Here is a 24,820-nt window from a genome sequence, read left to right as displayed (position 1 = left end):
GACTACTTTAAAATCATGTTTGGAGACCTGCCAACTGTAAATAAATCTACTGATGCTAAAACTGAAGGGTTTTTTTTATGTTACTATGAACTGTCAAAATCTACAATTCTTTATCTTTTTAACACAAATTCGTCGTCTTTTTTCTTTCATGGAGTTTTCATAAAACTTTCTTGGTTTTAGCATTTATATGTGCAATTTTTACTTAGTTTTTTTCTCAGCCAGAGTTTTGAGATGGAATTACTTGCATCATTTTTAGTAACAATGCATATATTAACAGTGCTTTTTAATGATAGTGCTAGGTTTAATTTCAGCATATTTTTAGAAGAAACCTTTCAGAATAGAGAAAACTCAAAATGAAGCAGGATAGAAATAAAGGCATTTGTAAAATCTTGGCTGCTGTGTTCTGCTATTGAGTACTTCAGGTTTGTTTCCATTCTCACATTGAATTTTCAGGATGCCACAAATGTTCCAGAATCTGTTGTGTCTTCTTGGGAAGAGACTTCTTCTGGAGCTGGAGCTATGTTTCCTTTGTGCTGTTTTCAGGGTTCTGCCATGATGCAGACTCGCTGCTCATCTTTGTTGCCATCACTTGCTGCCTGCTTCTCTACACACATGCAAAGCTTCCTCTTTGGGTACCCCTGCTTGGGTTTCTGCCTTAGCCAGAACAATGCAGCGAGCAACCTTTCACTCTGCTGTCCTGCTACATCTTACTAAAGATCAATGACATTCCATCATATAAAATAAACGTGAATGAACAAGAGTTGTATAATCTGTTATAATTCTGTTTTGAAATAAGTTGGAGACATGCAGAATTATTAACTGATTTTGTTTTAAACATCTGACTGCAAGAGAATATAAAAATTATTTTCAGTGCTGAAAATAATCCTCACATTAATAGACTTTGAAGTATTTTTTTTTATTTTGATGTCATGACAAGAGTTCTGTGTAGACATATTAAGCATTTTATCTTCCTGAAAAAGTATCCTAGAGACTCTTAAACTGGAAGGAAAAGTGATGCATGGACTTCATGAACTTGGAATAAAAGAGGAGACCTTGAGTAGATTCATGAGGTTGCATATACATCCTACAGATGACACTTATGCACTAGATATTTGTCACTCTTCAATAATAGTAAGTAATTTAACAATTACTTGTTTAAATATTACATATTTGATAATGTTGTGTATGAGAGAGTCTGTCTTTTTTGCAGTGTAATTGAAATACTAGGCATAAACCCATATATGAATAAGTAGTTTAAAATATTTTAGAGGGTGATAGCTCTTTAATATATTTTAGGAGTAATTTTCTCTAGCCCATACCTTATTAAAATTTTAAGATGTAGGATATTTAAATGAGAAGAGAAATGTATCTAAGTACTTGCACACTCACAGCTATAGAATTTGATTCTACAGCAATTAATCTACCTACATAGTATCCTTGTACCATGCATGTTTCTCATAAGTGGATAATTTGATAATTATGATAAATTGTGGACAACTTAAATGTTTTTTTCTAATTGTCCAATGACTCTGCTTCAAAATGTATACAGTTTTCATTACAAAGGTTATATGCCAGTGGAAAAAAGCACTCAAGTACTAATTTTCTTCACTTGAAAGAAGCATATATTCACTCTTCTGTTTCTCAAGGCTTGCACAGAAAACAATAAAGGATCAAATTAGCCATATATTCATTAGTTCTTTTGATATATCTAAAGTGCTGCTGGTGTCGATTATAGATACATACTGTCTTACAAAGATGGTTATACTGTGTTACACATATCTCTGTGATATGTTATTATGACCTTTGTATTGTGAAAGTAGTTTCTATACTTGAAAAAACTGTTTTATTCACATCCCGATATGTTTTTTAAGTGGCTGCCTTTGTTTGTTTTAGTGGATTAATAACATAGAACAGGACTACAGCTATAGCACATGGCCTGCAAGCTATCAGGAACTGCTAAAACCTGCATTTCCTGGAGTTATACAGCAGATCAGACGCAATTTATATAATTTGGTAAGTTTGGAGAGCTCAATTTTTCTGCATAGTTTAAGTACCAATACTTGAACAGGCAATTTATTGAAAAAATACACATGCTTTATTCATTGTGAAGGTTAGCATTTCATGTTTTCTATGTGGGTCTGCTAATAGCAATGGAAATCTTTTTGTGTAGTGAGTCATATCTGATTATTAGTCTGATTTCCAGAAGTGGACTTGGGCACAGTTTTGTTTTGAGCTTTTCTTACTATCAATTTTCTTCATAGTACACTACTTAGAGAAGACAATGATAACTGCCCTTGTTTTAAAGATGGTAAAACGCGGTACAAAAAGATTTAAGGTATAAAGCATACTAATTCTGAATATCTTGTAGCCTAATGTTCCTTCTGTACATAGTATTCTGTATCACTTAGTAGGCTAAGGAAACATCTATTGCTGATTTAAATTGGAATTTAAATAACAAAAGATAATTGTCAGAATCATAGAATGGCTTGGGTTGGAAGGGACCTTAAAGATCATCTAGTTCCAACCCCCCTGTTTCTTTTGGTGAGTCAGTTGGTTGGTACAATTGGTTTTCTGGGCTGCGAGCACACACTGCCAGTTCACCTCCAGCTTTTTGTCCAGCTTTTTATCCAGCTTTTCATCCACCAGCACCCTTAAGTCCTTCTCCTCAAGGCTGCTCTCAGTCTCTTCATTCCCCAGCCTGTATTTATACCAAGGGTTGCCCAGACCCAGGTGCAGGACCTTGCACCTGACCTAGTTGAACCCCATGAGGTTCCCATGGGCCCACTTCTCAGGCTTGTCCAGGTCTCTCTGAATGGCAACACATCCCTGAGGGATATCAACTACATCACTCACCTTGGTGTCATCCATACACTTGCTGAGGGTACACTTGATCCCACTGTCTGTGTCATTGATGAATATGTTAAGCAATCCTTTTCCCAGCATGGACCCCTGAAGGACACGACACCACTGATCTTCATTCAGACATCGACCTGTTAACCACTACTCTCTGAATGCGACCATACAGCCAATTCCTTACCCATCAAATAGTCCATCCATCAAATCCATCTCTCAGCAACTTAAGAGAGAAGGATGTTGTGGGGGACTGTGTCAAAGGCCCTGCAGAAGTCCAGAGAGATAACATCCATAGTTTTTCCCTTGGCCATTGATGTAGTCATGCCAAGTGACATGAAGCTCAGTATATAAAAAGACAACCATAGTACAAGCAATGTGTAATAAAGAAATGCATGTTTATAGTGAAGTGTACGTCTAATATGAAGTAGGTTGCATTCAAAGTTAAATATTGTTGAATATAACAGCTAGAGTATAGAAATCTACAATGTATCATTTAATTATAATTGGGGGGGGAGGGAGTGTTCAAACTTTTTAAAATTATTCTGCTGCATTTCAGCTACTTTAGCAAAATTATCAATTCTGAGGGGAGTTGCAGCACAAAGCTGAACAAATACGGTATTGTTGTCATAATTAAATCTGCATAAGGATAATCTACCTATGCAGACAGATCCCAATTATGTGAGACGGGGGGGGGGGAATTCTTTCCCAGTGCTCCACTTCTTAATTAGAAAGTTTTAAGTCAATATATTCTGTTTATTTTAGTCTGGTTTTCACTGTGTAAGAGTTAGTTGAAAGAAGTAATGCGAAAACCAACATTGGATCTTTTTTAATTAAATATCAAGTCCCTTAATAAAAGCAAAGTATTGGCATGGAGTCTTTTTAAAAGGAGTAGTGATATCACTTGGTTTGAATGTCAATAAATGGTTAAAGCCTGTTTTCAGTCTTTGGTCCAGATTCATTAATTCTGAAGTTATTTTCATTATACTCTTAATGTTTTCTTACAAGGAATGCCCTAGGAAACTGAAAATAGTTGAGGCACAAAGCTTCTTTGGAAATTTCTGGTTTGGAAATCTCAGATTTTATGTCTGAAAAAAAACCCCAAACCCGACATCAAGAACAAGTATTGTCTGTGTATTATGTTTTCTCTTATTAGGTGCTTTTTATTGATCCTGTCCAAGAAGATACAGGGGATTATATGAAACTGGCAGAATTATTCTTTCATCATAATGTGCCACTTAGGTAAGGAAGACTGAAAAGCTTGGAGAGAAGTCTTAAAAGATGTTTGATTTCCTTTTTTTCTTCTTCATCTTGTGTTCTGCTGGGCAAAGGTATGAATTCAAATGAAGGCCAATGCAACAGCATTCTAGTCAGACATACTGGTTACCCACTTGTATTAAGCTTACCTGGGTATTAAGTATTCTTAAGAAAATAGGTTGCAAGGGATAGCATACCTGAGTGTGTGGAAAATGAGCTGCAGCAGTCTGGTAAAAAGTTACCTTGTCGAATACTCCCACTGGATGCCCATGTGAAAATGAATTTTAAGCAAAGTGTTCTGTAAGTAAAACATGATTCAAGGGCATTTTGAATTTAGCTCTTTCAACTGAAGTTGTTTTACCTGGTTTTGTTTTATATAAATACTTAAAAAACAAAGCAAGTTTTGAATTTCTGAAAATCAGTTGCCTGAGGCTGAACTGGTCATCATTTGAGAGAGAGAGAGAGAGAAAGACTTATGAGGAAGAACATGGTTGATCTGAGATGCGTACTTTAAGAAAAAATGAACTTTTCTTGGAAGTGCCTCTTTATTTACACAGCTAATGAAAGAAGGGCATCAAAAGTAGATCTAAGGTTCAGCAAGATTAATTCCATGTTAAATATTTAAAATCTTCCTGTGAAACAGCTTTTTATTTCCTCAGTAAGTTACAGGGTTTTAATTTCCTTTAAAACTATGCTAGTTCCGATCATCATTTATTTTTTCTTCATGTTATATTTTTTAATGACAAAAAAAGTAGTGAAGGACAGATATTAATCTGTGCATTTTATCACTGTTGTTAATACCTGTGAGACAATACTACTTCAGTCCTTGAGGAGAATATAGCCTAGAACCTAATTTGCCTTTTCTAATAAATGACAGCATAAGATAAGCCAAACTGGATCAGACTAAAGGTCTGACTTCTCCGAAATTAGAGCAACCGCAATGTACACAGTATTCAAGATGTGGACAAGCCATGGAGTCTATAGTTTCGTGTAATATTTTGCTTTGCTGACTATTCCTACGGCACCCAGATGACACACAACTTCAGGACAAGTAATTTGCAATAATAATAGCTGTAAAAAATGGGAGAAGCAATTAATTGTAGAACTTCTTTACGCATTCGTTATTACTTAATATCTTTTTAGAAAACTTGCTGTATTTCTTACTTCCCTCTCTCCTTTGATCTGATGCACAACTGATTATATCATAGAATCATAGAATGGTTTGGGTTGGAAGGGACCTTAAAGATCATCTAGTTCCAGCCCTCCTGCCATGGGTAGTGACACCTTCCACTAGACCAGATTGCTCAAAGCCCCATTCTTGGGGTTGGCCTTGAATCTGGCCTTGAACACTGCAGTAGATGTATTAAAATTGGTGTGAATGGGAAATTAATGGCAGTTTGAGCGTAGGGGAAAACCCAGAGGGTAGAAAAGGCAAAAGAAGGGCTAGTAAAAATGGCATGTATTGATGGCAGGAGATCAAGACCCCTGCATGTCTACATGTAGCTACTCAGGACACTCATTTCAGGAAAAATAAAACACAGACAGTGGCCAGACTAAAACAAAGGCTTAAGCGTGCAAGAGATGATGGCAGGAATGTAAAGAATGTCATAACCTTCAGACAGGTAAGGAAAGAAAGGGCTGTGAGTAAATCCTAGTGATTTATAGAAATCTTAATTACGGTCAGCTTTAAATGAGAGAAAAGACATCCAAAATCAGTACATAGTTGATAACCTAAGCATAATCTGGGAGACCTGATGCAGACTGCATAGCTGGTATCATCAGTGTCACTGCAGACAGTCATGGCACCACCATCTAAGTACAGGTGTTTTCTTCATCCCTACATACTGGACAGATTACTTGACAGCAAATGTCTTATTCTTCTATTGTCAGTATTAGAATGTGTGTGAAACTGTTGTGGTTTAAAAGCAGTCAGGTAACTCGTTCACTCACTCCCCCCCTTCTTTCCCTCCCCCTACTCCCAGAGGGACGGAGAGGAGAATAGAAAAGAATGCAACTCCCAGGGTTGAGAGATAAGAACAGTTTAGTAACTAAGGTATAACACAAATCACTACTGCTACCACCAATAATAACAATGATAAAGTAAATAACAAGGGAAGAGAATACAACACCTCACCACCAGCCAACCGATAACTCGCCCCCCAGCCCGACCAAGCACCGGCCCATACCTCCTCCAACCCTGCAGTCTCCCAGCCCTTCCGGCTAACTCCCAGTTACATCCTGGGCATGACGTGCTGTGGTATGGAATACCTCTTTGGTCAGTTTGGGTCAGGTGTCCTGTCTCTGCTTCTTCCCAACTTCCCCTCCTCCCTGGCAGAGCACGAGGCTCACAAAGTCCTTGGCCAAACCAAAACATCGCTATCAGCTCTGTTCCCAGGCCGAAAGTCAAAACACTGCACTGCACCAGCTACCAAGAAGGGGAAAAATGACTGCTACTGCTGAACCTACAACAGAAACTGATATTGTTTTAAAATGTGTGAACTTTTTTTTTTTTTTAATAGAATTGGATTTGTTTTAATTTTAAATACAAAAGAAGAAATTGATGGAAATGAAGATGCTGGAATAGCTCTTTGGAGAGCTTTTAATTACATTATGGAGGAATCTGACACCTCTCAAGCCTTTACCTCGATATTTAGCGTGAGTACTTTCACAAGAAATCACCTTTTACTCATTCCTTTTATTTCCTTTTGTCGTGGTTTTAACCCTAACCAGACAGCTTGTTCACTCACTCCCAGTGAGTGGTGCCGGGCTGAGAGCAGTCGAGGCCCCCCCCCTCCCCAGGGCTCTCTCCTTCCCCGCTCCCAGAGGAATGGGGAGGAGGATCGAAAGAGTGCAACTCCCATGGGTTGAGACAAGAACAGTCCAGCAACCAATGTACAACACAAATCACCACCGCTACTATCTACAACAATGATAAGAGAAAATAACAAGGGAAGAGAATACAATACCACCGGCCAAGAAACGAGTCCCACCCGGAAGCCCGTGTCCTTCTGGGTAACTCCCAGTTACCCCCCACCCTGGGCATGACATGCTGTGCTATGGAATACCTCTTTGGCTAGCCTGGGTCAGGTGCCCTGTCTCTGCTTCCTCACATCTTCCCCTCCTCCCTGGCAGAGCATGAGCCTCACAAAGTCCTTGGTCAGGGTAAACATCACTTAGCAACAACCAAAAACATCAGTATCACCAGAACTGTTCCCAGGCTGGAAGTGAAAACACAGCACTGCACCAGCTACCAAGAAGGAGAAACATGACTGCTACTGCTGAACCCAGGACACCTTTCTATATAGTTAGGATTTTGTTACCTTATAACAACTTGGTAAGTTTGCATTTGCTGTACACGGAAGTAAAATATTAAAAACGTGTATAGCATTGATAGGCTGTAGAAGGAATTGCAGAAATTCTTCCTCATCCAGGATCCAGGATGACTTGCTCTTGTCATTTTACCTGTCTACAGGCTTTTTTCAAGAATCTAGAAAAGCAGATGCATGCCTTACACCTTTCAGTATTTTCTTGTGAAAAATTGTTCTGTATTATTTGTGTTAACATGATGTGGTTGTCTTGGTCTTCTGTATCTCTTGTAGTACAGGGATTTTAATATCACTTTGGCAATCCTATAAGCTTTGAAAAACCCTTGGTTGTTTTGTAGTTTAGAAGGTGAGCAGAACAAGATAAGTTCTTTCTTGCTCATGTTTGAGCTTTTCATGGGTGTAGAAAACACAGAAATATTCCAGGCTTGCAGCTTAATAATTGAGACTGGTTTTGTGTGTGAGAGGATGCAGGTTTGTGTAAAGACAGGTATTTCAGAGATGAATGGGAGATGAATGCAGGGAAATCAAGTGAGCAGTCTAATTGAAAACTCTACAGGCAAAATTGTGTCAGAGAATATTGTATTAATACATGATTTTTTTTCTTTTTTTTCTATCATTTCTGTTCAGAATGCCTGGAAACTAATGTCATGGACAAATGCAGAGAGCTTAAGATGAAAGTAATTGAGATAACTAGGAGTGCCTTGGAAGAGAAATAGAAATCTACAAGTGTTAGAGAGCTGATACACATGTGTGACTATTATCCATGACCAGATGACAAAACATCAATTTACAGAATGCTTTTTTAAATGTTGTGTTCTTGTGTTTACTTTGCTTCATAACATAAAGAGGAGGGAATGATAAATATAATTTTAAGTTAGCAAAAATGGAATCAATAAAATACAGGGTTGAGATGTTCAGAGCTGTAGAGAGAAATGTATTATTCCTCATTTGAAAAGAAATAGATTGAAAAATTTTCACTTCAGATTTCTTTTGTAAGTTTGATGAAAGTAATAAAATTTTATGCTATGGAATAAAATAGGAATGGTAAGGAAAAATTGTCACCATAGGGAAAAAGTATTACTCACTAATTCAGGCTTGGATTCATCCCATATAGTTTCAGGTAACTACTCACGGTTAGGTAGTTTATAGTAGGAATTTAGATTCCTTCTCTAATCAGTGGAGAAGAAATAACCTTTTGCGTTCAGCTCACATAAATGTATTTCCTTTGCCACTTCAGATTTAGACTAAAAGTATAATAATAGATTAATCAGAATAGTGCTCTGATGGAAAATTGTGCATATGTGTGATGGTGATAATTACTAAAGCAGTATAAAAAAAATGCAATATAGCAATAAAACCAATATAAAAGTATACTGATATAAAATTTATTAGAGCACTATAAAAAGATGGTTTTTTATTTTTATTAATTTAGTTATATTATGATTGACAATTTTTCACATTATTTCTGTTACAATTCTTACAGATGTACCATGAAGTGCAAGGTGGAAATGTTCTAACAGTAAATCACGTGAAAGATGTTCTTAGGAGAGAATACCCACATGCTGATGTTCAGAGCATCCTAAATATTCATTCTGAATATGATGAAGGGAGAAAGGTATGTTGGGAGGGGTGGTAAGAAATCCTGCAGTACACAATCAAGTATTTGTATATCAAGTATTTGAGTATTTGTCAAGCTGAAAGATTGCTAAATATTAAAGCAAGTATATACAGTATCTTTGAGTCAAAAATTTTCTTCAGCCATTTTCATTCGGTGATTAGTGGAACTGTTGAAAAGGTTTCTGCATTACTACTCTGCCTGCTGCATTCAGGACCATAAGGCTTTTTCTAATAAGCATGTCAAGGGGCCTGTCCTGGACTTCAGAAGTTTTACCTGTGTCTTCTGGACAAGGAGCTGAAGCCTGGTCTTCTAGGCAAATAATTGTTTCCTTTAATTACACTTTCTGGTTATAATTTCTCTTGGGAAAAACAGCTATGGATTTTCATTTAAAGGCTGTAGAGAAGACATTTTTATCTATAATTGATTATGTGGGCAATTTTCTGCTGAAATACATACCTAAAAATACCATGAAGGATGAAGGAATAGGAAGTGGGAATTACTTACAATATATTTGTATTTGTTTGTCTAACTGAATTTTCTCTGAGGAAAAATCGGCTTGTTATGTTTTCTTATCAAATAAGGCTTTGCTTCTGAACATAAAAGCCTTTTAAGTTGGGGGGGTGGGGGGCGCGCTTTCTTACGGGAAAAGGTCTTGGTTTATTCATCTGAAACTGACTTTCTTAAGGTCTTTCTCCAATGTTATTTACTTAATAGTTTTTGCTAAGAATATTAATCAAAATAAGATTCTCACCAAGAAGATAAAACCAAAGTTTCAAAACATCATATATCGATCTATACTTTCTTTTGCCATTCTATTTGAGAAATAAGTCCCTGTTTGGTTTCCAAACATTTCCTGTTTTGTCCCTGCTACTTATGAGAAGTTGTGACAGTGAATAGTGCTTGGAGATTAGAGTTCATGATCTCCTTAGCAAAAAAATGAAAATAGCCTTAAGTCAGCCACGGTCTTATTTAACCCTGTGATATTTCTGATCTGATCAGGCAGGAGCAACTTTTTATAAAAAGAGTGGCCTGGGTCCATTGCCTCAAGCTCTGTTTAATGGCGTGCCCTTTAACAGAGAAGAGATGGATGCTGCAGAGTTAGAGACCGTTATTGTCCAGAGGATTATTGATGCCACTGGAATCTTTCAGAGGGCAGTGTCCATGGTATGTTTAACATTTCTGAATAATGCAAGATGAAATCTTTGAAAGTAAGTCAGTTGAGCCATATTTATATATTAGCTTTTTACAATGAGATGGCTTGAAATTAATATCACAAATGAAATTACATTGTTACATTAATTTTTAGTCATGGTTTTGAATGAGTGTATTTAGATTATACAAGAATGAAGGATCGACTAAGCATGTAGTAATCATATAGAATTTTTTCAACCAGAGCCTGACTATGTATTGAAGTTGTTCACCGAAAAATATCTATCTGCTATTTTGAAATATTATATGTATGATATGTATATATTTTTGACTTTTTCCGTAACTTGGTGCATGTAGAAGCTTTAATCTCAGTTGAAAGATTGTACACATACTTGGTCTTTCTGGTCTTGAAGCTAAAAGATTTAATTTTTCTCTCTTATGACAGGGTTTGTTAAATGATCATATGAATGCAATGGATTTTCTTATGGATCAGCACAATGTAGTTTCCCGTATAAACCCCAGTGTTCTTGGAGCAGAGAAAAGATACATACATTTCAGATCCACATCTGGTAACTACTTTTCTCTGATTAGCCATTGTTATGGTTTTCCTTTTTCTAAGTCTAACATATTGTATTTTACATTTTTCAGTTCCGTTTGATGTGGACGACTTCTCTACTTTCTCCTTTTTGGACTCACAAGATAAAAGTGCTGTGATTTCAGACAGCATGAAGTATTTAACAAAAACTGGTATATTAATTTTCTATATGGGTGTTATATTTATACATATATGTGGGCATTACAAATCATTGTAATTTGCCACTAAAATATCCCAAGTAAGTAAGTACCCCAAGGATCACATGTAAATAAATAAATTTCCTGATATCCCAGTATTTTCTTTCAAGAACCAGATCATATCCTAATATTATTAACATAAATTGTAATTAACAGGGTAGTTATTCTAGATTTTGTGGTTTCAAAATGGGATGGATGATGTGGCTAGTTGTTTTTTGTTTTACAGATTTGAAGTTAAAAAGCTTTGTAAGACTTTGCAATTTTCATACTAACATGGTTTTACTTGAGGATGTTAAAGAGAATACATTCAGTTTTTAAGTGACTCTTGGTCGCAGCATTATCAAGTGATGAATGTATAGTCTTTATAATATCTGTATCAAAAATGGGCATTTCTGCAACTTAAGGGATAGTTGATTTCATGCCTTATTTGAAGTATTTATTTATGCAGTATTAATAATCTTTACTTACTCCATTATCAGAAAGAAATGCTGTTCACTTGTTTTTCTTAAGGATAAAATTACTTGACTCTATTTGATTCTCTGTCTATAACCACAAGGACATCCCAGCTAGTTGTCATATGATAACTGGCTTTCAATCTGTAGGTTCATTTCTAAGATTTGAATCTCTTGTGTAAAACCCCTAACTTTTAAACTGGAGTCTCCATTTCAAATCTGTCTTCAGTGTTTTTCTCTACCACAGCAACACTCAATAATAATCTCTTCCTAGAATCTCAGCAGAACACTCCAAAATTCGTGTTGATACATATTACCTTTTAGGGGATATATCATAGACCTGAATAGACTGATATTCTACAGAAAATTTTGCAGAACCTTTCATGTACCATTGCCCTTCTATGATGAATAAAGATCAAGATGCTATAGACCGAGAAAAAGGGGGATTTTCTGCATAGAAATCTATACAATAGTTTACTTTTTTGACTGTGTTTAGTATATTCCTGTTCGTGTCCAGAAATTGTAAATTTTGTCCTGCCTTTGGTTAAAGGACTCTTCCTTTGCTGATGGGGAAAGTGAATGGCCTTAACTCATTTTAATTATTTTCATTTCTGGCTGTATGACCAGCCTCCAGCAAATCTTCAAAAGAAGCCTGGGATAAAGCAGGTCTTGTTAATTGGAGCTAGTTTACAATTTAGGGCCATCTTGTTTCAGTGTTACAACAACAGATTGACTATTTTAGTCACTCTCTGATATTAGCATGATAAATTACCTCCTAAGGATTTTATTTCAGTTCAGAGGGTAAAAGATTCTAATGTGGCAAAGATTGGTCTTACAGTTGAAGTCAGAAAATGTACACATGAACTTCAAAATCTCAAAGAAAACTAATCTGTTATTCATGAGAAGATTCTCCAGAATGTAAAGCACGATTATCTTTAATTTTCAGATGAAGATGCATTATATGCTGTTACTATCTGGATTGCTGCTGATTTTGATAAGCCAGCTGGGAGACAACTGCTTTCTAATGCCTTGAAAAGCCTGGTGAGTTTCTAGCAGTAAAGATAATAATTACAAATATGTTCTTAACAGCACTGTGGACATTCAAAAATTACACTCTTAAACAAAAGTGTAATAAGAATTATTTTTGTGGGTCAGATGCAGACTTACAGGACTGTGCTTTCATTTTGCTCTACTCTCCTGCAACACTGGCATCTTACAGGCCTGTAAATGATTATTTAGTTTATGGATTCTCATTTCTTCCCAATTACAGACTTTCTCCCATGAGGTAACCTAGTGTGTTACCTGGGCCAGGGAAGTTAGGATAATATGAACCATTATGCAGTGTTCTTCTGTATTGCATGTCATAGCTGTGGCTGTGAAGTAACTTTTTTTTCGCATCCTGTTCATATGCTTCTGAGACAGATTAATTTTTTTAATTTGTATTTTTATGTGCTAGGAGGGTTATCCACATTTAAGAGTTTGATTAGGTTCCTCAGTGTTAATAATAGGACTTAGAGTATACAAGCAAATGTCATGTAAATATAAATGACCAAAAAAAACAATCTCAGTTCTGGGGAAGTTAAGAGTAATTAGACTAAAACTGGGAAAACATCTAGATTTAACTAATCAGGAACGAAACAGGAACCACCCTAAGGGAATTATAAAATGGGTATGCTACCGGGAGGGAGTGATACCAAATATGTCTTTAAAAATAAGCTTAAAAAACTGCAAAGAGGAATATGCAGTACAAGTCCTTGTTACTGAAAAGCATTTCATTTATCTGATTGCTAGATCTGTGACCTGAGCTTGACAGTTGTATTCCCTCTCTAGTTTAATTTTTTCACCCCTTCAGCAGGGAAAATATGCCGTAGGTCCCAACTAGGAAGTGAGAGCTGTCTGGGCAAGCTCCCACATGTTAGTAAGGAGAATCTAGGAAAAACATTAGAAAAAACCAAGGCTTGTTGGATCTTCTATGAAATGGCAGTTTAACTGGTTATCTTAATTCTCATTGATAAATTTGATTTAGATTAACCTCATGTAAACTACTTGGTCTAGTGATTACCAAGTTTCATGACAGAAAGACAAAAAAAACACAGGTTTTTTTTTAAGTTCATTGCTTTGCATGGAGGTTCTCTGCTCCTTTCCAGGCCCTCTAGTTTGTCAGATCAGGGTCTAGTAGAATTTCTGGTAGGTACAGAACTGGCACTGACACATCTTGCACATGACTGCCATTGGCATTTGAAGAAAAAGATGAAAGAATCTGGGAGGGGAAGTGGCTGAAAGGAACTGACTTTTAACTATTCCAGTTAATACATAATATTTCAAAAACTACTAATGTATTTTTACTTTATTTGTAAAAACTGGAGATGTCTTAGCTGGAGGAGACCTCTGGAGGCATCTGGTTCGGCCTCCCACTCCAACTGGGATTATTGCCAACGTCAGATCAGGTCAGCTGTAGGTTTGCCTGAAGAAGTCCTGAAAATCTCCATGGTGGCAACTCCATTGCCTCACTTGACAATTTGCTCTGGTGTTGCAGTGCCTTCCTAGTGTAGTTTTTCCTGTCAAGCCAAAATTTATGACCCTTGTTATACTCTTTGCCACTAGTGCAAAGAGTTCAGCCCTCTCATGTTTTTCTCTCACCATTAAGTAATTGTTGGCATTCTCCATAGCCTTCTCTTTGCCAGACTTCTTTCAGTATCTCCTCGCAGACCCTTAGGGCTTATTACTGCTATCTGGTGTAGACCTTTCTGAAGCTTCTCCAGAATCAAAATGTCCTTACTGCAGTGGCAGGACCAAAACCAGGAGCAGCAGTCCAAGTGCAGCCTCACAAGTACTGAGTAGAGGAGAATAAGAACTTCCCTTGATTGGTTTCCTGTATGTCTTGTAATGTAGCCTAGTGCACTGCCTGTTTTCTTTCCAGTAATAACACACTTCTCAGGAGCAGTTTAAACTACACATTTTCAAACTTTTTGAAAAACTTTTCTCAAGAGCTGCAATTTAGAGTTTGTCGCTTAAATATGTTGCATACCAATGATAACATTCCTTATTTGTGTATTCTTTACTGCAGTAGTGTCCGTTCACCTTTTCTTCAGCTGCTGATGCTATTTGATCATACCTTAGAATCATTACTCTAGTAAAATTTAAGTGGCATCTTTAGATTTGCCTGCTATTAAGATTAAAGTGATGAGTGGATAAGTTTTCTTGTATTTATTTTATGCTTTATTTGATAAACATCTACAAAGCCATTTCTGAAGTTTGCAGATGAACACTTGTGTATGTCTTTAAAATGTTAAAAATGCAGAATATTCTATTTTTAAAAAGTGTCTTCCATTTAAAATACATATTATGGAACAGGTAAATCCTTACTAATAACATTTTTACTCTTAGTTAAAGTTTTGAATTAGGCATTGATGTCTGTTTTCTAAAGACAAAGAGCTGCAACAATTTAAATACTTAAGGGCATTTCACAAAACTATAATAGATATGAATACATCAGGTAACAGCAGATGGAACTTTAAAATTGTGTATTATTCTGTGTTTTTCTTCACAGAAAACAAGCAGTCATACACGAGTTGGGATTTTGAACAACCCTTTGTCAAAAATAAGGGAAGATAACACAGTCGTTGCAAGAGGAATTTTGACAGCTTTTCTAACCCAGAACAACAGCAACTTAAAAAGTTTCATAAGTAAACTCAGTAGGGAAGAGACAGCAAAATCCCTTGCTGCTGGAACTAAAATTGCTAAATTCCTTGTCCCAGTGAGTGCAAAATTAATTAGACTGTTTTCTTTTTCACTTCATATATTTTATTGTAAGGAGATGTTGAGAATAATAGTGTTTGGCCAAATGCCATGAAGTTTGTAACACTTTTCCAGTTTCTGCTCTAGCAGATTTGCGTCTTTGACAACTTTTTATGTGATGGAAGAATAGAGAATTTCTTGAAAGTAAAGGAAGAAAATATGAGAGTATTGAAGAATACAGAGTACAGATATTGGAATATTGAGACAAATAGTTGAATTTTTAATTGTTGATTTTCTTTTTTTTAAAGCTCTCACTTACTTAAAATTACAGTATAATGTTTACCATGAATGAAGACTTAAGAAGTAACTGTGTTTACCTTGCTGTTGTGGTTGCAAGCAGTAATAGGCACAGACTGAAGAGGTTAAGGTTAATGAGCATTGTATACTTCTGGCTAATATTTTATCGTGTGTTTCTATGAAAATTCATTGGTTTAAAATGTAAACGTTATTGGTTTGAAAGTTCACATGTAAAGTAGAGCTGAGTTGTCAAATAACAGCTGCAAACTACAGTTTCTGTTTCAGATAGAGCTATAAATTTTAGTGTTTTTAAATAGGAAAATTTGGAAGACTAAGAGAACTTGCTGGCACCATATTGGAAAACTAATTGCATCGTGCTCTTATTTCATTGTCTGATAAATTTTGAATGACATAAAGGCAGCTAATTAAGCAGTGTATTATCTGAATTAGTCTTATCTGCTTGGTCTGTGTGTTTCTAATGAAGAAAAACCTATTGGTAGCATTTAATACAGCAAGGTAATTATGACAGGTGAGGCACAGTGCCATTGTAAGCATGGTAAAGTTCCAGCATTTTTTTTCCCACTTTGAATGTTGATCTGTTACGTGTCTAACTGGATGATATTTGCTATCCCAAACCATGTTTAAAGCTGTATCCAATGGCCACATAAAATGACTGTTAGGCTTTTAGAGTATTATGCACATGTTTTTATGCCTTTTTCCTAAAAGTTCTTTTTCATGCAGCTATGTTCTGGATCATAGAAAAAGTGTTTAAACTCAGGCTCACCTTTCCTCTGATGGTTATTCAGTTTCCCAAAGGTAAAAACTGCATGCTGTCTAGTTGGGAGACCATGACCACACCATCAGTCATGTTCTTAACACTGTGGCTGAGGTGGTTTTTATGTTACTACATAACTTGAAGAAAATTTTGATTACCTCAGCTATTACAAAATCTGGTTTTTGCTGCAATAATTATCTCATGCTTTACCTTTGCTTTAGGGAATGGATGTCAATACTTTTGAGAAGAAGTACAACACTTTAGGACTGGATATAATTAAAACCCACCAGATGTTCTGCCAGGAGGTTCTTAAGCTGCTTCCTGGGCAAATGGCTGTTATAAGCAATGGCAGGGTAAGAAAGAAATTAAGTCATCTCTCAGTCTCTCTGTAGATAACTTACTTCCTGGAACTTCAGGTTCAAGGTAAAGAAAATGCATTATATTGATTTCACACTTATTCAGTGTGTTGTTAGAGAATGGTATGAATGTTTGCCTTGGTTTTTATTTTGTTTTACTCCTAATTTGTATATTATCTCTGTTCCATTGAAGCTATTAGGCAAATATGTCATCAATCCCACAGCTACTTAAGAGTTAATCCTACGAAATTCTTTCAATACATTAATATTTAATGCATTACAAATGATATTTAATAATATTTTTTTGATCCTGAAATTACCTATATTTTACACATTTGAGATAGGATAAAATACTGCTTATATAATTAAAAAAAAATACATTGACTGGGGTAGTATTCCAAGCTGTAAAAACCCGAATTGTTTATAAGTATTAAATTGTTAGTCTTAATTCTTGGCGTTCAAACAAAGGTACAGGATGTTTATTGTTTCAGTTTCTTGTATGTATATTCTGAAACTAATAGCCTTAACTGCAGTGTGGCTATTGCTGAACTGTGATTAAAACCCATAATACTGGGTTCACTATTTAGTACTTGTTAATGACTGTCAATACCTTATATTACAAATACAGTTTATACAAACTACTTTGAGTTATCTCTTCTATTTTCCATTTATTCCTCTACCATTAGAAAAAATAGAGGTACTGTTTCAGCATGTCATTTCTAGAAACTCTCTTTAAATTGCCATTTTAGTTGCTCTTGCGCATCCTGTTTGGCTTCTGAGACACAACTGAAATACCGCTAACAAACCCACAGAAAGCATTTTTGTTGATTAAGCACAGAAGAATTGTGTTGGCTTTTTTGTTCTCCCCCAGTGTGCAATGTTATTTTATAAATGGTTGTTAGTGTATTCCATGCCTAAAAAAAAGCCCCCAAATAATGTCATATTTTAAGTTTGGAGGAAATAAGTTTCTTTAAAATACTTGGATAAATTTGATAATATATTCATCTATCTGGAAGTAGGTTTTCACTTTAAAAGATTACTTTTAAAAAAGACATGGGATATCCTTCCTTTCTATCCTTGCTATTTCATCACTGAAGTTTTGTATTTATGAGCAAATTATTTTTTTTTCTGATTATGACTTCTACAAAAGTAGCATGGTATTTCATAATCACATTATGGCTTTCTCTATCTCATGTATCATTAAAATATATTAATTATTCAAAAGTGTAATTTTACTAGATAACCTCTCATTTCTAGGAAGAAATTGAGATTTGTGAGAAGGGGACTCAACATCAAATATACATCATGATATTCTACATATGGGGAGCCCTTTAGGCTCCTAAAGTTGATTTGGGTTGTTTTAGCCTGGTAGACTATGAGTACAAAATCCAAACAACATTCTAAAGGCTGTTTTATGGGACTTCAAGGCACCTTCTTCTCCTTCAGATACTAAAAAAAAAGTAGTTCTGTTTCTTGTCTCTGCATATCCTACATTCCTCATCCTTTGCTGTTTTCTTACTTTCTGTCCATTCTGCTTCATTTGAGAAACCTTGAGAAATAAAGACTGTGTTCACTGAATTAAACAACTAAAGTGAGTGGTTGGCAGATAGTGATTGGAATTTCAGTTTAAATTATCTTAGATTTGTTTTTTCTAAATAGTGTAGTCCTTTACATAGGTATATATAATGAGGAATATCATAGATATTTCCATTGCAGCTGTTCTTTATGACTGATAATTAACTGTAATTATACAACTGTAGAAACCTAATCCTGTATAGTTCCTCTACAGTTTAGTAATATACAGTTAATAATATTGGTGAGTGCTGGGGGGTGCATATTGAATATTGTTTATTCATTTAAAATTTTAGTATATTTTTGCTTACAGAAGAAACGTCATTGGGACATTCTATGCTTAACACTTTATCTCTGCCTAAGGTACTGGGTCCTTTAGATGAAAATGAATTCTATGCAGAAGACTTTAATTTGTTGGAAAAGATAACATATAGTACCTCAGCAGAGAAGATTAAAGCTATTGTCAAAGAGATGGGAAACAGTAGTAAAAGGTAAAATTATTTTGCATTTTGAGGCTTTATGATATACTGCCATGTTTATTGCCTATGACAAATTAATAATCCTTTTGCATGGGAAATACAAAGGTTCAAATATATAGTCACAGTACTCTTCATACTATATATGTACATATGTACACTCTAAAAACACTTAAAGTGTTTGTTGTTTGCATGCTATGTGTTTGCTGTCTTCTTACTTAGCATCTGAGTACTTCTATGTAGACAAGTTTAACTGTCCCTCATTTCCTTTTTAGCATTTCCCTGACAGGCTTAGTATACTTACCTACTCAAACCCTTGCCCTGTTTTCTAGAAGAAATGGCACATTTGCTGAATTTTGTATCATCATTTTGCTTGGCTAATTATGCTATTTAACATATAGTTTTCCACTGTATATATAAACTGTATACGTTGGATTGCAGCTGCATGTGTCGTTTACCCTGCAGCTGACAGCCTCTTTGCTATTTCCTTGTTACAGCACAGAGCAGAATAAAAAGGCACCTTGTGTTATTCAAGAGATGTGCACCCTTTTATCATTGGTAATATGCGTGATGAGGCCAAGGCATAAAGGAAATTATTGTGTGTCTGAAGAATTATATATATGTCCTCTCCAACTTGCTTCATAACGTTGGTGCAGATCTGCTAAATTACTCCAAATACTTCGTCTACTTTCATTGTACTTAGAACCAAGAGACGAGTATAGCTAACTGCAAACAATACCTTCTAGCTTTTGTTTACTTAAGAGTAATTATAATGATACTTAGCTTGATAAAATCCAGTGCATCTTAAGACCACAATAACATCTGAGTATTGGTATTTGAAGTGAGGAAGTGCATTGTCTTTGGGAATCATTAGAAAAGGAGCATGTAGAAGCATGGGCTGTGTGGTGTTCTGACAACAGAACACCTTGCTAGACAACATTCACACATCTGTTAATTGAAGAAGTGTAAAGATGAGTTCTAGCCAGATTTTCATCTAAGGATGCAGATTGTGTTCAAATAAAAGAGCAGAATTATATTATTTTTACAATGTCTATTGACTTTCTGTGTCTAAATATCATTTCTGGCATTTGGAAGGACTGGCACAACGGAAAGAATAACTACCAGAAAAAGTCAAGAAGAGATAGAAATATCGAGGAGATAACTAGTGAGAAGCAAAACCTATTTAATCAAATGTAAAGACTTGGTGACACTGAAAGAGGACTATCAGGGGCTGCAGTGATAGGACAAGGGGTAAATGGGTTCAAACTAAAACGGGTAGTTCAGGTTAGGTATACAGAAGAAGTTCTTTACTGTGAGGGTGGTGAGGCCCTGGAACAGGTTTCCCAAAGAAGTGGTAAATGCTCCATCACTGGCAGTGTTCAGGGCCAGATTGGACAAAGCCTTAGGTGACATGGTCTAGGGTGAGGCATGCCCGCCCATGGCAAGGGGGTTGGAACTATATGATCTTAAGGTCCTTTTCAACCCAAGCCATTATATGATTTTGTACTAAAGTTTCTATGGAAATTCCAGTAAGAGATAAAATACATAGAATGATTTGGGTTGGAAGGGAACTTAATCATCTAGTTCCAAGCTTCTATCATGGGCAGGGATGTCGTCCACTAGACCATGTTGCTCAAAGAAAGACACCAGAATGCTCTATAAAGAGCTATAAATGTCACCAGATTGCACCATGCAAACTGTGAGGCTTAATGGCAATTCTGCTAGTTCTGCATCACTTGATTTTTAGAAGTGTACAGTTCACAAGCTGTAAGGCAGTAGTGGTTCTTGGTTATTTTCATGCCAAAGATTTTATTCAAAGCTACAAATCTTGAGGTGACAATCGTTTTAGAGAGTCCAGGTTTGGGATGTGGGCTTTTAAAATATCCGTTATGCAGACAGACGTACATTAAAATGTGAATGTTGTACTTCTAATGAAAAACAAATTATATATGCCTGATTTACTACAGTGGCAGTGATTTGGTTATGAAAATAGATGCCCTACTGTCATCTTTGCTGAAAACAGAGATGAGACAGGATGTTGAATTACTCAAAGAACAGCATAGGTAAGTTCTCTCTGTCGTGATACTGCATTTATAATATTGTGTTTATAATACTGCATTTAAAATGTACTGATGACAACATGTCTTCAGAAACTTGAGTAAGCATTCCAGTTTTAAAAGAAGCTGTTGATTCTATGGTTATATGAACAACCTGTTCATCTGCCCTAGCATAAATAAAGTAATTAGGAATGCCTAATGATTTTCCAGTCTTACCTTTTGCTAAAAAAGGTGATTACAATTAGTGATCTGGAGTTAAAAAACTCTTGAGTTCATACATTTACTAAAATGTTAGAAATAGTTTCACAAATTAGAGCTAAAAGAACCCCCCACTAATTTTCATTAATGTGGAATACTCTAGCACAGCTGTTTCTATTTGTGTACCTTAAGTCGTATTGGCAAAACTAATATGCATATCCTTATTTCTGTATAAGTTTGTGACTTAGTAGTGTCATTCTTGCCCACAGCTAAATACAGAGCTTTCAAATGTAATTCAAAATTAAATTAAATTGCATTCAAATGTAAATTAATAGGGCTCACTGGCACCTAATTCCTTAAGAAAACCTGAACAGACTGTCATCATCTAACAGACTTAAACTTGATGAGCTCACATTAGTGTTATTTCTGTACTTGTACTTGCCTCTTGTGTTTCTGATACTCGATTTAGAACATGGATGTGCCCTAAGCATCATCTTTTGTTGTCATCATAATGAATGAGACCTAAAATACCAAGATATGCATCTTTGAATCCCGTCCTCGTAATGGGGTACTAGAGGTAGCTGAATTTAATTTAAGCTTAGCTTGGGTAAGCTTTCTGAAGCAGACAGGTACATTTTTTAAAATAACATAATATAAGAACTCTGATCAAAATAAAAAAGCTTTGCTCTTTTCAAATCCCTGCTAGTTTTATTGATAAAGGTGCTGTAGTGTGCTGTGCCAATGGGCTGGCCCTGTTGTTGAGGATACAAAGAGTGAAATGACTATAGCAGTATAACAGTATTCAGTAGTCTGTTTTAAATGGCTAACACCTTTTCCAAAGCTATAATAATAAGAGCCAGTACTATGCTACGTATTGGAGGGAGTTTGTCTCTCTAATGGTAGTCAACATTTCTAGGTATATATTGTATGGAAAACCGGTTTAGATAGTCCATTTTGTGTATTTATAGCATGTTTTTAAGTGATGTTTACTAACATTTCCTTCCTGTAGATCCAGAGTACTTCAACTAGGGTCTTTTTTTACTTAGTCTAATCAAGCTTATCAAACTAAATTATTTTCTGGAATGCATAAAGCTTATCCGATCTATCAAGTTTCACACTTTTCAGATGCTGTTTCCCCCCCTGTTTTTTTTAAACTGTGGCACTGCCAGCACTTGTCAAATCTAATGCTTCTAGATATCAGTAAAGGAAACTGTAGACCAGTGACCGGAAGGCCATTTTTAAAAGGAAAACACACAGCAAAATTTTATTTGATTAATTTTGTTATGGGGCATGTATTTAATCAACAATCGGTATGGATCTTCATAGATTAATGCTAAATCTTTAGTTGCTGTTAATGTTTAGCTTTTCTAGGGGCATCACAGGGAACAGTAATGGTTACTGGTTGAAACAAGGAAAACATTTTCATGAGCAGTAAAATCTAAAGTGCCTCTGATATTACAAATTCATACCTAAAAATGTTTCTTATTTCCACAAATAGAGTTTAGAGCTTTCATGTCATTTATTTTCTCATACCTTTTTTTTTTTTTTAACAGTGTAGTAAAAGTCAATCCCCAACAGAATGAACCATTCTATGATGTTGTTGCTATTGTGGATCCATTGACAAGAGAAGCACAGAAGATGGCTCAGTTACTGATTGTAAGATGGTGGTCATTTCTTTTAATTTGCGTATTTGTTGCTAAACTTTTTTTACTAAACTTTTTCTAATTTGCATGTACAGTGTAGTAACAGGGTAGAAAACCTTTAGGTATTTTAAAAATAGACATTTAGCTATTTAAATTCATATTTAAAAGTTGGGGAGGATCTAATTCATCATTGTAAGTATCTTATTTGCAAAAAAAATTCAGAAGGAGAGGGGACCAGACTTCTTAAAAGCAAGTCCATAAATGCTCTTTATAGTCAGTAGAAGGAAAGGAGGAGATTGTCTGCATAATATAGAGGAAAAGGATCTCCCATCTCAAAATCTTAAGAGGCATATGCTTCTTTCCATTAAACCAGATCACCTTATTTTCCCGTGTACCTAAATGAGGTGGTCTAAATCTGTCCCGTAATATCATCATAAGAAGATTGGACTATAAAACTTTCAGCTCTTGCAAGGGTATTTCTTAGTTGATTAATGCTGCCAGGCATATCTAAAAGTCTTACATTGTGTGTAGCTAGTGATCGTCTAAAGAGTATCAGTCCTGAAAACATAGCTCCTAAAATGATTCTTTTTTTCTCTAGCTGCAGAATATCACTCTACCTCTGGTTCCTTTATAGTTTCTCATAAAAATGTAAATTTTGTCTTCTTTTTATGGTCTGTTACAATTCTGAAGTCTGTAACTTGATTTTTCCTGCATCCTGTTTTATCTTTTTCTCTGCAGTAATTATGAAAGTTTCATAAATTCTTACACTGCTTTTTCCCTTCCATTTTTACATCCTCTTATGCGTTTTCTATCAAAAGTTGAAACATCCACTCACTCTTCATGCGTAATGTGAAGCAAAGTAAAAGACTTAAAAAAATACATATTTCAAGACTCTGAAATACTACCTTTTCTCTAGAATCAGATCTTTCATTTCACCATTCTCAGTTAAAATGAAAGCTTGATACTACCAAATAAAAATATTAACTGATGGGACGAGTTTTATGTCTTGCTTGAAGGAAAAGTCCAGTGCAGGTACACATCATTTTGGACGCAACATCTTTATTTGAGAAGTGGTTTTTTTTCGATGTTAAAAATTCTGGGTGTGTTTTAGTGGATGAGACCAACTAGTACTGGTTACACATGATTTTTATTCCAAATGATAATTGCTTGAGTCACTTTGACCTCTGTTTTGATTCTGGAGGCCTTTAGCCCATGTCATATAATAATTTCTCTTGTTATGCTTCCAGTGCTGTTGGGTTCCTATTTCCTGCTTCTTCACTTGTCGTCACCCTTATGCCATTTCTTAGTCGTTATTTTTTGTCTCAGTAGTTTTACAGTGATGGTATTCAGGTGACAGAAAGGATGGGAATGAGAAACTAGAGCAGAACAGTGTACGACTAAATGAAGTTATAGCACTATAGTGAAGAATATGTGTATCCTTGGGTTGAAGTGAGGAAAGAAAAAATGTTTATAATAAGAGAGTTTTAAGGATGACCATTGACTTGCTTTGTTCCAAATGTACTTGCTGCTACAGTAATTTTAGATTTTAGCCTTAGTGGTATCAGTATTTTAACTTAGCTTTAATATTTGCTTTTCTAATCATATCCATAAAGGTAGACACAGCTGCTTTATTCTTTCATATAAGCACTTTGGATCAGAAACTACAGAAATTAAGATAATTTGATAAAGGTTTTTAAGAGTGCTTTAAGGAAATTAATAACCTTGTTAACTTAAAATAGATTGCTCACAAAAATAAGAAAAAAATTACTGTCCTAATATTATGGTTCTGATATAACAGCATCCAGAAAATTAGTATTTTTAAAATGAACAGATGAAGATATTGAGAAAGAGTGGAAATAGTTTAGCTTGCAGGAATGTTTTGAAGTTGATTGAATAGTTTAATACATCATTAATCTACTGCTGACATTTAAAAATCATTAACTAATTAAGTATTAAAGTAATTCTCTGAGCTTTGCTATATTTAACAATTTACTGCATACAACTATTTTAGTAAGAGTTAAGTCATTGTTTTAAGTTGGTTATTAATAAAAGGCATGTGTTATACTCACAGACTTTCAAGTGCTTTAAAATCTGGAAAATGCAATAGAAGAAAGGTGATAATTTACTCAAGCACTGGAAAATAGGGATAGCTGCTCTTTAAAATACTGCTTCACTAGGGGACAACATTAACATTTTGACTATTAAGAATATCATGTGCTAAATCATGCAGTTTTAGAAAAGGTCAGATCTTTATTTGGAATATC

At 35.3% G+C, this 24,820-nt stretch overlaps 1 protein-coding gene across 6 annotated transcripts in view; it reads left to right on the top strand.

Moving 5' to 3' along the window:
* The window catches only part of UGGT2 (UDP-glucose glycoprotein glucosyltransferase 2), an 86,351-nt gene that overhangs the window by 38,380 nt on the left and 23,151 nt on the right, over nt 1-24,820 (top strand). For all 6 annotated transcript variants that reach the window (XM_062624600.1, XM_062624604.1, XM_062624602.1 and 3 more), the window contains 14 exons: nt 981-1,131; nt 1,894-2,013; nt 4,007-4,092; nt 6,627-6,762; nt 8,917-9,048; nt 10,051-10,215; nt 10,646-10,769; nt 10,849-10,947; nt 12,391-12,485; nt 14,995-15,201; nt 16,476-16,607; nt 18,546-18,673; nt 20,626-20,721; nt 22,467-22,569. In XM_062624600.1, coding sequence (XP_062480584.1) covers nt 981-1,131; nt 1,894-2,013; nt 4,007-4,092; nt 6,627-6,762; nt 8,917-9,048; nt 10,051-10,215; nt 10,646-10,769; nt 10,849-10,947; nt 12,391-12,485; nt 14,995-15,201; nt 16,476-16,607; nt 18,546-18,673; nt 20,626-20,721; nt 22,467-22,569 — 1,774 coding nt within the window. The remainder of the gene's footprint in view (nt 1-980; nt 1,132-1,893; nt 2,014-4,006; nt 4,093-6,626; nt 6,763-8,916; nt 9,049-10,050; nt 10,216-10,645; nt 10,770-10,848; nt 10,948-12,390; nt 12,486-14,994; nt 15,202-16,475; nt 16,608-18,545; nt 18,674-20,625; nt 20,722-22,466; nt 22,570-24,820) is intronic.

Source organism: Pezoporus occidentalis, unplaced genomic scaffold (assembly GCF_034315485.1).
Source record: "Pezoporus occidentalis ecotype Australia unplaced genomic scaffold, CSIRO_AGI_Poc_V1 ctg27, whole genome shotgun sequence".
Taxonomy (NCBI): Eukaryota; Metazoa; Chordata; class Aves; order Psittaciformes; family Psittacidae; genus Pezoporus; species Pezoporus occidentalis.
The sequence above is the reverse complement of the archived record's forward strand: the minus strand, read 5'-3'. Positions and strand labels throughout refer to the sequence as shown.